Source organism: Macadamia integrifolia, chromosome 5, assembly GCF_013358625.1.
Source record: "Macadamia integrifolia cultivar HAES 741 chromosome 5, SCU_Mint_v3, whole genome shotgun sequence".
Taxonomy (NCBI): Eukaryota; Viridiplantae; Streptophyta; class Magnoliopsida; order Proteales; family Proteaceae; genus Macadamia; species Macadamia integrifolia.
In genome coordinates, this window is record NC_056561.1 from 10,179,466 (window position 1) to 10,194,154 (window position 14,689).

Sequence of the window (14,689 nt, forward strand, 5' to 3'; positions counted from 1 at the left end):
ATGCCCATTATAAATATTTTTATTATATATCATACTATCTTACTATCTATCTATGTATTATATAAAAGGACGTACTGGTGTTTTTTGGCAAATTTTACCATCAGACCCAAATGCCCCCATTTAACATTTCTCCATAATCTCATAATTATATCTCTCTCTCTACTCTCTCTACTTTCCTAATTAATTTCTTTATTAATTAGTCACTCCCCTTCTCTCTCTCTCTCTCTCTCTCTCTCTCTCTCTCTCTCTCACACACACACACACACACTCACACGCACACGCACACAACAGAAAAGAATAATATCCCTCAAATTGCTTTCTTAATTTCATTTATTTTCCTAATCAATTTCATTATGGGAAAATTACGCCCCCTTCTTTGTAGACCCCGTCTCCCTTGTAAGATTTGTTCATTTGTTAGTTTTAATTATGACCATAGTTGTAATACCTATATTTATAGAGCATGATCTTGTGCACTTGTTCTGCATATGCTGTTTAGTTGCCCACTAGATGTCTGCCCGTAAAGCTACAAGAGAAAATATCAGTTGACCCTTCACTTGCTCAAGCACCAAGGGAAGCTTTTCAATTTGTCCTGTAGAGAGCTGCACTCATAGGTTTGCGTTTTAGGAGCATGGTGAAGGATTCCTCTTGTGACATTGGGGGTCAGTCAAAAGTAGAATTCTTGCAAGGAGTGCGAAAATGTGTTTAATTAAAGCTGAGGAAACATTAGGATTCCTTCCCCTACCCCCTCGCTGGATATTTATTGATCCCCATGACATATTTTTGAGTTTTCCTTTAACATGTAACTTTGCCTCTGTCTTTCAATTATGATAGAACCTTAAAGTGTCTCTCTTCTGATTTTCAATGATTGAAAGACTTGGAGTGGAGGTTGATGGGTTCTTAATTTGTATAGGATCTTATAAGCAATTTAACGATTTTCATAAAATATTATTGTTTGAATGGTCTATTCATTTGTTTTTAGGAGGCAGCTTCAAGCAATATGATTATAATGTTGGTTTCTTAGTTTAGTGAATAAACAAATGAATTGAAGTTTCAACTATTTGTAGCAAATGCTATCTATATCATGTACCCATGGACGAGATAGACACACAATAATATTGTTAAATCATTAAATCTGTCATAAAATATTTTATTGAACTTCTTGAGCCTATTAGCACTCAAGTCTTCTCAAGACATTTTTTCTTAAAAAAGGAAAAAAGAAGAAGAAGAGGGTAACAGGCAACATGGGGGTAGGTTCCAAGAGAGAAGAACCAATTGTGAAATATTAAAAGCATGATTACAAGTTCAACACAACACATTAACTCAATTACCCAATAGAATTGATTAACTCACCAAGTTCAGCAAAAATTCAATTTAGATCACACTTCTCTTTCTCACATGATAAAAAAAAAGGAAAAGAAATTTTGTTTCAAAATGAAATCCATTTTACCTAGAACCTAAAACTTCACTAAAAAATATTTCGTCAACTTGCATTTGCACGTTTGTTTTTGCTAGTTACATAAAAGCATGTACTCATGCTTCATAGCTAATCTTTTTTTGGACTATTTTACCCTTCTTGTCTATTTAAATACCTTAACTTCCTCATTATCACTTTTTTTTCATTGTTTAAATTTTTTTCGGTACCCTTTATTTTTTTATATATAATTTATTTATTTTCTTAATAATAAAAAAATTAATCTCCTTATTTGTCTCAATATTAATTGAGTGGCACTATATCAAATTAGTCTCCTTATATTTCTCTCTTCCTTTACCATTTTACTTTTCGTCCTCTCTCTCTCTCTCTCTCTCTCTCTCTCTCTCTCATGAAATATCTTTCTCACTCTGTCTAAAATAAAAAATTAATTTCCTATCCTCTCAACTCTCAATATCAAAAAAAAAAAAAAAGAAGAAGAGAGAGATAGAGTGTGAACTCTCACGCTATCCTCTCAAACTCTTAGGCCCCATATATAGAAAGTATATATTTCTATTTTGTAGCCCCTTAATTACTTTCTTAATTTCATTTTAAATCTAAGAAAAAAAAACTTATAGCTAAATATTAGTTTCCTCATTGATCTCTCTAGGTCTCCTTTTTCTTTTAAACTCATTCCTCCTCTCTCTTTCTCTCTCCTACTATCTTGGTACAATCTATCTCACTCTATATTTAAATTTAAAAAGAAAATATTCACCTTTTGATATTCTCTTAGGTTTTTGCAAAAAATATTTTATTTCCAATTGCTTTGCTAATTTTATTTAGTTTCTTTAGCAATAATAATTCTCTAATGTCTTTTTTTCAAACTTAAAATAAGATATATCCTTTTTGATTTCCTTCTATATCCTCTCTCTCTCTCTCCACATTCCTTCTCTTTCTGGAACTTGAAATCAATCAAAATCTTCTTCTTCTTTTTTTTCGTGATAAGAAACAGTATTAGTTTCTAAATAATTGTTTATTTATTTGGTTCAAATAAAAATAATATTAGATTCTTACTCTCTCTCTCTCTCTCTCTCTCTCTCTCTAACTTTCCTCTTTCTTTTTAAATTATATTCCTCCTTTCTCTCACATTTCTCTCTCCTTCTATCTTGATAAGAAATTCAATCAAAATCACATCCCCTAAAGACCTGATTTCTCTTGCTAATTGTCCAAGCAAAAGTCTATTTGTGATGGAGAGAACTCATGGTTGCTCAATTGGTGTTCCAAGCTTGATCCGCCTATAGGACTGCAACAAAGCCACCTACGTCTTTTGCCAATCCTAAGGATGCTACGGATGAGGTAGTCAAGGCTCTCTGTTGGATTCATGTATAGATGCTGCTACATGCATTCTCAAAGCCCTAGCAGTTGATTTTAAGGTCACAAGTCCCCATCAAAATCTATCGAATCCTTGATAGCCTCTTTTTCATCTTTTTCTATCCATAGTAAGTTTCGGAAGGTTTTTTTTTTTTTTTTTTCTTGCCCTAATTTTAGTTTTTGGAAGTTTGTATTATTAGTTGGTATTTTTTTCTCCTTTGTTAATCAGATGGTTATGTGCCCCTTCAACAATGTTAATGAAATCCCAGCTTCCAATGACCCAAAATTTTTGAGAGAGATTATTAGAGGAGAGGGGTCTTAGTGGGTAACGTTGCCCTTCTTTCGATCTGTTCTCCTTTTAGACCATTTGACATTAATAGTTAATTATTCTTTTTTTTTTTTCTTAATTCTTTTGTTTTTTACATGTACATTGTATCTGCTTGCTATTTAATGGATGTAATAGCTCATAGACAAATATGACTTGATGATTCAACTAAAGATGTTATTGCAAAATCACTAAATGCAGGTACTATTAGGAATGTGTCTTATCAATCAAATTGCCACATATTAAAGTGTAATTAGTTAACGTGGTTTTCTTTTTTTTTTTTCTTGGTAGTAATTTCAGGTTTGATTTGGAATGTGGATAGTACTTCAAAGACTATGGTGAGAATGCAACTATGATTGGGAGAATTAAAGAGAAAGCCATTGATAGGGCTTTGAAAACAAGTATGTTGTTCTCATGAGACTTCAATTCTTTGATGGCATCCCTTCACTTGAAGTGTTTGATATATAGGTGGAAAGTTGCCTCTTACATGGTACACTAATGACTACACAGACAAGTTGCCCATGAATTCCATGTCACTAAGGTCACTTCCAGAATTTGGCTACCCAGGAAGGCCTTATAAGTTCTTCAATGGTGAATCCCTTTATCCTTTTGGTTATAACCTCAACTACACCCGGTTCAAATACTCAATGGTATCTTCTGCTCATGCACTTCAACTGAAATTAGGAAGGCTCCAAGCTGTGATCTCACTTATGAGGCTTACGCTGCCGTCCATGGAGAACATGATTGTGGTTGAAGATGCAGAGCTGTTTTTACTGGTTGAAATCAATATTGACTTACCACAACTAGATGTTACTTAGATCGTTTAGGTTAGCTTAAGTTCTTATTATTATTTTTTTCTAACTCTAGTAATAGTTAGGAGTGGTTATTTGTTCTTGAATTCCTTAGTTTAATCATTTGTTACTGCGATACAATATGATGAGATCTATTGAGTTTCTCATTAATTAAACATTAACTTCAATATTTACAATCAAGTATTTCAGGTTTTTAATCACATTTTCATCCTACTTTCTCCATTTTCTTGTTTTCATATACTAGATATGGTATATATGGGGTGGCAGAGCTTATTGATTGAATTCCTTAATCCATTTTATTGTTTTCATCCTACTCTCTCTCTCTCTCTCTCTCTCTCTCTCTCTCTCTCTCTCAAAACGTAAGACAACATATATACCTTAGATTAATTTTTGATAATTTTTGCCCTACGTGCATTTGCATGTATAATTTTTACTACTATATATATAGAGAAAGAGAAAATTACAACGTCACCCTCTGAACTTGGTCTTTATTCAATGCCACCCCCTAGACTTTTCGAAACACCAAAGACACCCCCTGAAAATTCAAACAATTCCAAATCAATCCCTACCGTTAGCAGACACAGTTATGTGGTAGAATTTCTATTAGTTTTTTTTTTTCAAAATAACCAAAACACCCCCATATGGTGTGAATGGACAATATTACCCCCCTCTTTCCCTTCATCTAAACTCTCACTCTAAATCCCCAAACCGAGAAGGAAGAGAAGAAACAGCCGTCGCCTTCCTCTGAAACTTGCAACTACCGTCAGCACCTCTCCCCTCCGGCGTACTACCATGACAAGGTATTTCCTTCAATGGTTGTAAGTTCTCTTAGGGATGAGCCTAAACAGAGCACCAAACAAGAACTGAAGAAAGAAAAATATATAGACGACTTAAACTCTAATAAGACTCTACAAATGATGCTCAAGAAGCAAGATCAAACTCCCCCTGAACTTGTGAGGGGCACAGGACCATTTTTGTTTTTTCTTTTTTAATTAGCTGGATCCATATGGAAAGCACTTTCATATACTAATAGAACCCATATCCTCAAATCAAAAATCCCGACTGGTTAATTTGATTAACAAAAAGTTTGGTTAGTTGCTTTGTTGTTCCACCGTGTGATTTTCTGATGACTAGAACCTTACATTTATACACCCACCACTAACATGCTAACCACCTACAGTCTCACATCATCTTCATATTCTTATACCGGCTGGTTCCCCCAACCCTGCTAGGGAGTGGTGGTTTGGACTTGTGGGTCTCTTATCATTTAGCACTAGATGATTTAGGAAAACCTGTTGGGTGCCATGCATCTGTTTTAATGATTTACGCTAAGTTGTAAATCGATTTATGGCTGTTGGAAATTGGAAGGTTTGCGAAATTGACTTATTTCTTGTATATTAGAAACCATTAATTCTGAAGTCGAAGCTTTTCTGGTAAAGAATATGAATTGGTGAAGTTGCTTGCTTTCAATGAGACATGCACTGTAACATCTACCCCAAGGTTCTCTTCTTTCTGTAATGTAAGAAGTACCACATTAGTTTGTAAGCTCCCGACCTGTAACAGCTGCCAAGATTATGATATATTGCTGCTATATTGTAAGAATTATCACATTAGTTTGTCAAGTTTCACTGTCAAGGGTTATGCAAGAATTAACTTTTCCATAATTCATATGATTAGTCTTTGGAAAGAAATAGGGCTGTTATGCAAGAATAGCTTTCTATGTTTCATATGATTAGTCTTAGGAGAAAGGGGGTGGAGCTTTCTTCGAAGAAAGATGGTTGGCTACTGGCTAGGAACAAATGTAGGGCCCGTTTGATAATGTTTCAAGAAAGGCTTTTTCTGCTCTAGAAATGATAAAAACAGAACAAAAAGCTTTTGATAAAACTATTTTGTTTCACTTGTTTTCAGAAATATATATTGAAATTTCTACCTATTTATGGTTCAAGAAACGACCCATGCGAAACAAGTAGAACTTGTTTCGCCGTTTCTGGAAATGACTCATGGCTATTCTTTCGCTGGTTACTATCGACTTCAAGAAACATGACTTATCAAAAACCTTCAATTTCGTTTCTATTTCTAGAAACGGAAATTTATGTTTCTACCGTTTCTTGAAACAGAAACGGCAGAAACATTATCAAACAGGCCCTTAGTTTAAAAAGGAATAGGGTTCCACTGAAGTTTTGCTTAAAAAAAGAGAACTTCAAGGACTACAGTGAGGTGTACTTCAAATAATATAAAATTTTAAAGCAAAAATAGGACATGACATCAATTATTGTTTGAGAAGCTGGTTTCTATGCTTGATGTTAGCAAGATTTGTTAGTTTCTATGCTTGAAGTTAGCAAGATTTGTTAGTACGCCGGAGGGGAGAGGAGGTCACGATCGCACGCCGGAGGGGAGAGGTGCTGACAGTAGTTGCAGGTTTCAGAGGAAGGCAACGGCTGTTTCTTCTCTTCCTTCTCGGTTTGGGGATTTAGAGTGAGAGTTTAGAAGAAGGGATAGGGGGTAATATTGTCCATTCACACCATATGGGGGTGTTTTAGGCATTTTGGAAAAAAACTAACAGAAATTCTACCACATAACTGTGTTGTGTCTGCTAACGGCAAGGACTAATTTGGAATTATTTGAATTTTTAAGGGGTGTCTCTGGTGTTTCGAAAAGTCCAGGGGGTGGCATTGAATAAAGACCAAAGTTTAGGGGGTAAAGTTGTAATTTTCACTATTTTTTAATTCTCCCAAATTGTTGGTATCCTTTCTATTTTTTATCTAAATTTTTCTTATTTCTATTTAATTTTGAAAATTTAATAAGTCTTTACTCACCAATAATAGAATCAAAGAGAAAGTTGGGAAGAGAGAATTTAGGAGCTTGAGTTGGTAGAGAATTTATTCCTTTTCCTTCTCTATCCCAAACTCTCCCCTTGCCTACGATCTCCCTCCTCTCTATATTCTCCTCTTTCTTCCCTTAATATGGTAATAGAATTTATTAGATTTTAAAAAAGCAACAAATCTTTACCTCTCTCTTTGTAAAATATCATTTATATAATAAAACCATTCTATATATATTTACACCAAAAAATCGTAAAATCTTATAACTAAATATTAGTTTTCTTACATTTGTCTCTCTCCCAGTTTCCTTTTCCTTCTCTCTCACGTTCCACTCTTTTGTAAAATATTTTTATTAAATAAAATCATTCTATATTTAATCTTTTTTAAATTTGTCCAACCATATATGCAACTCTTTCTCCCGGGAATTTCCTTCTCTTACACTGTTTCACGTCCCTCTCCTCTTCTCTCTCGTCCCTCTAACGACAACCCTCTCTAACTTCTTCCCAGCTTCTCTGGTGTGAGATGCTTGCAACGAACCCCAACTCCTGTGAACGGCTACCTCTCTCTCGCCAGCGATGGATTGTTATTTGTTTATGGCTCTTCATTCTCCTTACCTTGCATCATCTTTATATGGTCGGCACTTTAGATGAACTGCTCATTGTAATCAAACTGTCATTATCTTTTGCTAATCTAATCTTTCCCATTTAACTTTAAATTCAAATCTCAAATGCATGAAGCTTATGAATAAGAATGCTGTATTTTTTGAGGGAATAAAATTAGCCTATCATAAGGTTTTAAACCCTTTTATCATATGGGTCATCACAGGTGTCATTGTGCAGTTTGTGTCATATGTGAGGTGGAGAGGTCCCTGGTCCCACCTCAGAATTTATTAATGACCAATCAAATAGCAACTTTGACTATACTATGGTGCATGTCTTGGCAGGAAGAAGAAGGGGAGGGTGGTGTGTAGGTTTCACTTTCACCAAGCTTGTTGTAGGGAAGAGTGAATGCAAGACAACCAAACAAATGAGAATGACTGAATGAGGATTGAGCTGATTGAAAGGTAGAGATAAGAAGAGAAATGGAGGACAAAGTGGTGAAGTCGAGGTTCAAGCGGGTCTGGGTCTTTTATGGGAGTAGACTGGAGAGAGGAACTGCTATCGAGATGCTGCCCACGAATTAGGCCAAGAGCTTGTGAGTACTTTTTCAATCCCCTTCTTTTTTCCTCTCAAATGGGTGATTTCTCACTTCTCAATTTTTGCTTCTCTTGTTTATTCCCCCCCACCCTTCCCTCTCTTCTTCTCCATCTTGAGTCTTATCTGACCCCTTTATTATATGTTGGGATTCTGCGAAGGTTTCGAGGAGGCTGAATCTTGTTTATGGCGGTGAGAGTGTTGGGTTGATGGGTTTGGTCTCTCAAGCTGTTCACTGTGGTGGCTGACATATTCTTGGGTAAAGTGCTCTCAAGTTAACACCAGCACTCATTCTCATAAGATTAATGTAATTATTTCTTCAAATTCTCTTGTTCTTCTCTGCTTCTCCCCTGCTTTTTTCACTTGTTTATTATTATTTTGCTTCAGGATCATCCCCAAGACTCTCATGTCCAAATAGGTCTGTAACTTTATCTGGGTTTTCTCTAATGGATATGTTGCAGCTGTTGGGTTGTTATTTATTACTGCGGTAATGATGCAATGTTGCATGATGTTATTGAAATGTTGGGTTTTTGTTTATCAAATAACAGAAGAGTGTAATGAAGACAGCAAGGTGGATACTTTATTTTATTTAGATTGGCTCCCATTTAGGTCCCTTTTCCCCTCTAAGGCATGTGAAGTTAATTCATGGTTTGTTACCTTGTATTTAACAATTAGTTGGAGAAATATTGCTAACTGATATATGATTTTCTTCTTCTACCAAAAAAAAGATATATGATTTTCTTCTTAATATTATTATTATTATTTTTTTTTGTCATGTGCAGGTTCACTCTCTAGAATATGGTCCTGTGCATATTGTTTTGGAGGGGAATAAAAGTGTTTATCAAGATTATTCAAACATGTACTAAGTGATCATTGTGGATTGGTTAAAGTGTGCAAGTCATGTTTCTCTTAGAATAATCTTATATGACTAGCTGTCAATTTATGAAGACTTTCTTGAAAAACGTAATTGGGCTATCAACACTAGCAACTATAATTCATTCATTATTCTTGTTTGCTATGTGACGAACTCTCAGAAAAGAGAATATTGTGGTAGCTTTGGCTTTACAATGTTACTGAACCCAGGTTTTTTGCTACCTTACATAGTTACATATTACATTGGAATTGATCTCAATCTTTGTGATCAGAGTGTAAAGTGAATTGGAAGTCTACCATAACTTAAAAATCCAATCATGTTGTGTGTGTGTGTGTGTGTGTGTGTGTGTTTTATAGTCCATGATTATTTGGATATTTTTTGGAGAAGAAAAAGAAAATTTGAATATGTTTTTATTATTTATTATTGTTTAAAGAGTGAATAAGACATTATTTTTGCTGAGGAATTTATATTTAAACCTAGGAGTATAATTTGTAATTAAATACAATTAAGATCAATATTTCCTTTCTGGAAGCTACGTATAATTGTAGGAGCCCCACAAAGTTTTTGGTACTAAGATCCAAATTGCAAAATCAACAAGCCACCAACTTTATCTTAGAAGTGGTTTGTCAATCAACAATTTCAATACTTATTGTGCATACTTGTGAGTTCATTATAGTCTGATGATCCCAGTGCTACCCTATAGGTTCTCTCTTGAAAAAAGAAAAATTAATGCAGGGAAAATATCTCAAAAATGAGCATACTTATCTAATCTGTATCTAATTCAAGAAAATGTTTATGTAGCTACAATGGCATACTTGTGAACTCTCTTGAAGCCAGGGATGTTTTCTTGTGATAATTATACTGTTTTACTATCTACTCTTATAGTTTACATATGCTAATTGTGGACAATATTATTGCCTTTATTTTTTTTTCAATATCATCATCTTTATGATCATTGTGGTTACTAATGATTTAAATCTCTGGATGCAGACCAGTTTTGAAACTCCACCAATCTCAAGTTGACTTGGCTGTCTCGGCCAATCATGGCTGAGTTTGGGATAAACAAATGGTAACTGGATAGCCAATATTTGTGGGGGTTCAAGTATCATAACTTGGGATTAGGCTTCACTTTCTCTGTCTCTCTCTCTCTCTCCCTAGAATAGCATTTAACTATTGATTTCTAAATTTTAAAAAAAAAAATTGTTATTGTCTATCATTATTTGAAATTTAAAAATAATACATTTAATAATCATCTTAAATTACTAATTGTTTCAATGGATATCATATATGATTGAAATATATTTAGTTTCATGTAGACATTTTGTTCTCTCTCTCTCTATCTCTCTCTCTCTCAAACACACACATAAACACACAGCCACACATGCATTTGCACGTGTCAGTTTTACTATATCATCATCATCATCATCATAATTAGAAAACCAAATTTTTTTACTCAACTCATCTTTAAAGCTGGTGAGCAAGTGAGTCAAACATAGTGAAGAACGAGTCATGTTTCTTTTTCACTACATGTAATATACATAAATCTCAATGAGCATGTTCCTTTTAATACATTTAATATTAATCAATCAAAAGTCAATGCAAGACAATGTTACATGGGCATTATATATCAATTTCTAGATATATATGTCATGACACTCAGTTTTCACATTGAAAAAACAGAGTAGTTGCATGTGCATATGTATCGTTTTCTAGATATATATGTCATGACACTCCATCTAAACACATGATATCTTCTCTTTCTTATATTTTCCAAATTTATGTCTCTTACGTATAGGAAGGTTCTTCAAGACTTTTTCTTGTGACTTCAGTCGAGGAGAAAAGAGTGAAACATGATGTAACAAACAATAGATAAAAGATACGTGGACAAAGTGAAAGGGTCATAACTTGGTGGTTTTTGTATGACTCTAACAAAATTATGAATTAAGGAAAAATAAGATTGACCAAGACAGAGTCAAGGCATTTCTAAGCCTGGGTGAGTCTTCAAGACTCTTGAATAGGTTTTATGATTTTTTTGGCTCGATTTTGGTCACTCGTCTGAGTCAAAACCTTATTTTCCATCTATGATATATATATATATATATATATAGAGAGAGAGAGAGAGAGAGAGAGAGAGAGAGAGAGAGAGAGAGAGAGATGCATCTTGTAATCACCAAAATGGTGAATTGAGAAGTTGTAACTATTTTTTGATTGGTCTTTGTATTTTTTTCCTCAAAAATTTCTCCCCCCTTCTCTACCTAATAGCTTATGCGTTTAGATTGGATGTGTTCTCAAAGTCCCATATGTCTAACATCATGTATAATTAGTCAGACATACTTTAGGTGTTTTTACTTATTGGTTGGGGCCTCCATCTAATAGTTCAAACTTCTATACTGAAATCTAAATAAATAGTTCCTTGTCCGGGAACGCACCCTGTGCCAGCATTCTTGTGTCTATCTCAACAAGGGGCATAAATGTTAGTGTGTGTGTGTGTGAGAGATAGAGAGAGAGGAATGTTTGCATAAGCTAGGCTTTCGGACAGAGTTCTTCTTATTTGGATTTTAATATGCTATTATTCAAAAAAAAAATGACATTCCTTTCCCAACAAACCATTTATAATTCCTGAATGGGTTTTCTAATGACAACCCCTTAATGTGTCAAATAATTTATAAAACCTTAATTTCTTTTTCCCTTTTAATATGAACACAACCTTTTTTCAATGTAGGTAAATATTTTCATTTCACATATGTACTAAAAAAAAAAAATGTACAAGACAATCACACTTTTTAATAATAATGTAAGGACCGACTTTCATGAGGCCAAGGTTAATCCATTCCTTGTGGTGCATCACGACCACATATAATAAGGGGGAGAAAGGGGGGTCACGTTTGGGCCGTCCCATAATTCAGCCACCCGTGTATGAAAACTTTATCCATAATATAATGATGGACTGAGTTTTCCTAAGGCCAAATGGGAATCCATTCACCCCCGCTCGTCGACATGGTACAATAGTGGGGAGAGATATGAGAGAGAGAGGGGGGGTCACATCAGGACCCTCCCATTGTTCAACCACTCGTGAAGGAAAACTTTGTCCTATAATAATACATTGCGCTCACATTACTTTTGAAAATTCTCTTATACATGAGCTTTGTCCTAAATTTTCAGATTTAAGATAGGCAATTTAAACAACGTGTTAAGTTTTAAATACATATACACATGCCATTTAGGCATTGTCTTTTATAAAAAAAAACTATGGTACAAAGTTTTTTGTTCGAGAGCGACCCTATGCCGCAGACACTAGGGGCATGTAATGACCACTGTGCCCCTACTAGGGGGCGTGCCCTTGTGTTTGGGCACAGGGATTGCTCTCGGACAGAAAACATTTGGTCAACTTTTATTTACATAGAAAATATAACTTTTGGGAAAAGAGTTGAAGGTCAATCGAATGAAAAGTTAAAAATTACAAATGCACCTGTCATTCAAGGAGACTTGATCGCATGGCCTCCACCCAAGGGTAGGGGAAGCATTTCATGGCACCTTGTGAGAGGGCGTAGGGGGCACAACTAGCAATCTTTCTCGCTTTACCTAGCTACATTCCTCCCTCTTCCCTTCATGGGTTCCACTAGTTTTTTTTTTGGTAGAAATGGGTTCCACTAGTTCAACATATGGATTTGTATGGTACATGCATGGTTTGAAGTATCGGTATCAAATCGCCTATATCAATTAATACCAACTGATATTGTGCTGATATTGTATCAGTGATACAGTACAGACCAAGTTAAAAAGTGTATAAAAATCCTATTTTTTAGAAAAGGCATGGAAAAATTTTCGATATAGGCCGATACATATTAGTATCATATCTATTTTAAAGATGATCGATACCCAATCCAATACCATCGAAAACATCCTTTGAAGTGAGTGCAGTAATACAGTGAGCATTGATGAGTAAGACAACCTCGAGATACATGTCCGAATGCTCTCGACCATCTGATACTTATCGTATCACCACACTCATTGCGGAGAATAACCGCTCCCAATACCAAGCACTAAAACCAATGCATGGGTTCATGAGGGGACCAAAAGAGAGGTCCTAGAGCATCGGTGAGCCCTCCACATAGAGTCCACCTAGAAAGATCCTTACATCAGGAAATCTCTTTTTTATTTAGTAGGAACCTAGAAAAGTGGAAAACTTGCCATCAAATGAACAGACATACCAAAGGCATTCTGCAGAAAACTAGGCGTCAAAATATCTGTTGGATTACCATTTTCCATATAAAAACCTCCATTGAACCGTTCCACGTTAACTTTTCATGGTTTCCTTCAAGCAAAACGTGCGTTCCTTACACATTAGTTTGTCTTCGTTTGGTCAGTTCTGCGCACGTCGAGTTTGAAGTTTTTGAACTTTGAATCCTTCTTCTTCTACTACTTAACATCTCATCCTCCTCTTCATCCTCCTCTTGGGTTTCTCTTCCACAATCTCAATTACAAGCCATAGCTTTGGTTTTCAGAGATGACGGTTGGTCACCACCTTGAAGTGAAGGTACAGGGCATCAAGGTAAAACCCAGAGTGATAGACACAGAAATCGCTTTAAGGGCTGGAATAGAAGATCTCTGGTCATTCATTGGCAAAGGTACAGGTTCAAAGTATGTGGTGGGTTTAGATATCGAATGCACAACAGTTGAATCAACAAGAAAAGTTTCAATCTTGAAATTAGCTTCCGGGAATTTCTGTCTCATCATAAGGCTTCTTAATTTAGGTACAATCCCTCAATTCCTCTTCAATTTTCTTCGTATTCCTGATATTTCCTTTGTGGGTGTTGGAATCAAAGAGAATTTTGATTTGCTTGAGAGGGATTATGGGCTTCAATGTAGAAATATGGTTGATCTAAAGACTTTGGCTGCTTCTGTTCTTGATGATCGTCGGCTTGTGGGTTATGGTTTGGTTGATTTGGCTTATCATGTTATACCGCTTCAGGTTATGAAGAAACCTGCGTCTGTGTTATTGAGTGATTGGAAGGGAGAGAACCTTACAATGGAGGAGATTGAGTTTGCTACAATTGATGCTTACATTTCTTACAAGATTGGGAATAAGTTGCTTGGTGGGTTGTGAATTAACAGCCTTGCAGGGACTTGGGACTTGCTCTTGGAATTCTGTGTTGGGTTGAAATTTATTTTGATTTCTTGAGGGGTTGGCCCTATTTTCTTCTTCTCTCATGGCTGTGTAAGAGAATGATCTAGCCGTTATTTAAATTCTCTGTGTAATATATTTCTATGTTCTTTTATTCATAATAAAGAACCTTTCTCTCTCTCTCTCTCTCTCTCTCTCTCTCTCTCTCTCTATACTATCATTAATTCATAATCTTTTTTGTTGGGTAATGGAAATATGTTTCTTAATAGCTACAAGCAAAAAATCAGAAATCAGAGGGGTTCTGTTTGGGAATTGAGGAAGCGCTTAGGAATCAGAAAAAAGTGGAGTTCTTGAAGGAATTATCCAGGCAAGGTGATTAAAGCTCGACAACGCCACCATTTGAACTGATTCGGAAGGAATGATGAATATGATGAAGCAGAGAATGAAGGATTGGCCATGGAAAGTTTGGCCATGGAAAGTGTTTCCTTCTTATGAGACACCAGGGGTTTTCTAGGATTTAAAATTGGAGGGAAAAAAAAAAAAACAGAGGTTTTGTTCTCGTTGCTCATCATCTAACCAAAACAATCTTAAACATGTGGTGTATGATACATTACCTCCAATTTTAAGTTATGCAATGCATGTTTAGTTTTGATATAAAAAAAAAAACAAAGAAAAGGAAAAAAAGAAAGAAAGAAAAGCTATAAGCAAAAAGATAATTTGTCCTAATGGAAAGCAAAAACCTTGTCATTTTAAGGGTAC

At 35.2% G+C, this 14,689-nt stretch overlaps 1 protein-coding gene and 1 long non-coding RNA gene across 2 annotated transcripts; both read left to right on the plus strand.

The window, feature by feature from the left end:
- Positions 1 to 3,425: 3,425 nt before the first annotated feature.
- Positions 3,426 to 9,952, plus strand: LOC122078605. The gene is made up of 5 exons (XR_006140131.1): positions 3,426 to 3,505; positions 7,682 to 7,932; positions 8,093 to 8,190; positions 8,319 to 8,349; positions 9,796 to 9,952. It is a non-coding gene; the product is annotated as an uncharacterized LOC122078605 (long non-coding RNA).
- Positions 9,953 to 12,958: 3,006 nt separating this feature from the next.
- Positions 12,959 to 14,108, plus strand: LOC122080111. Its single transcript, XM_042646995.1, has one exon. The coding sequence runs from the start codon at positions 13,313 to 13,315 to the stop codon at positions 13,910 to 13,912; it is 600 nt and encodes a 199-aa protein (XP_042502929.1). The 5' UTR covers positions 12,959 to 13,312; the 3' UTR covers positions 13,913 to 14,108.
- Positions 14,109 to 14,689: the final 581 nt, after the last annotated feature.

Bases quoted from the DNA above. Each gene is read 5' to 3' on its own strand.
- LOC122080111 (XM_042646995.1), top strand. From the start codon at position 13,313: ATGACGGTTGGTCACCACCTTGAAGTGAAGGTACAGGGCATCAAGGTA.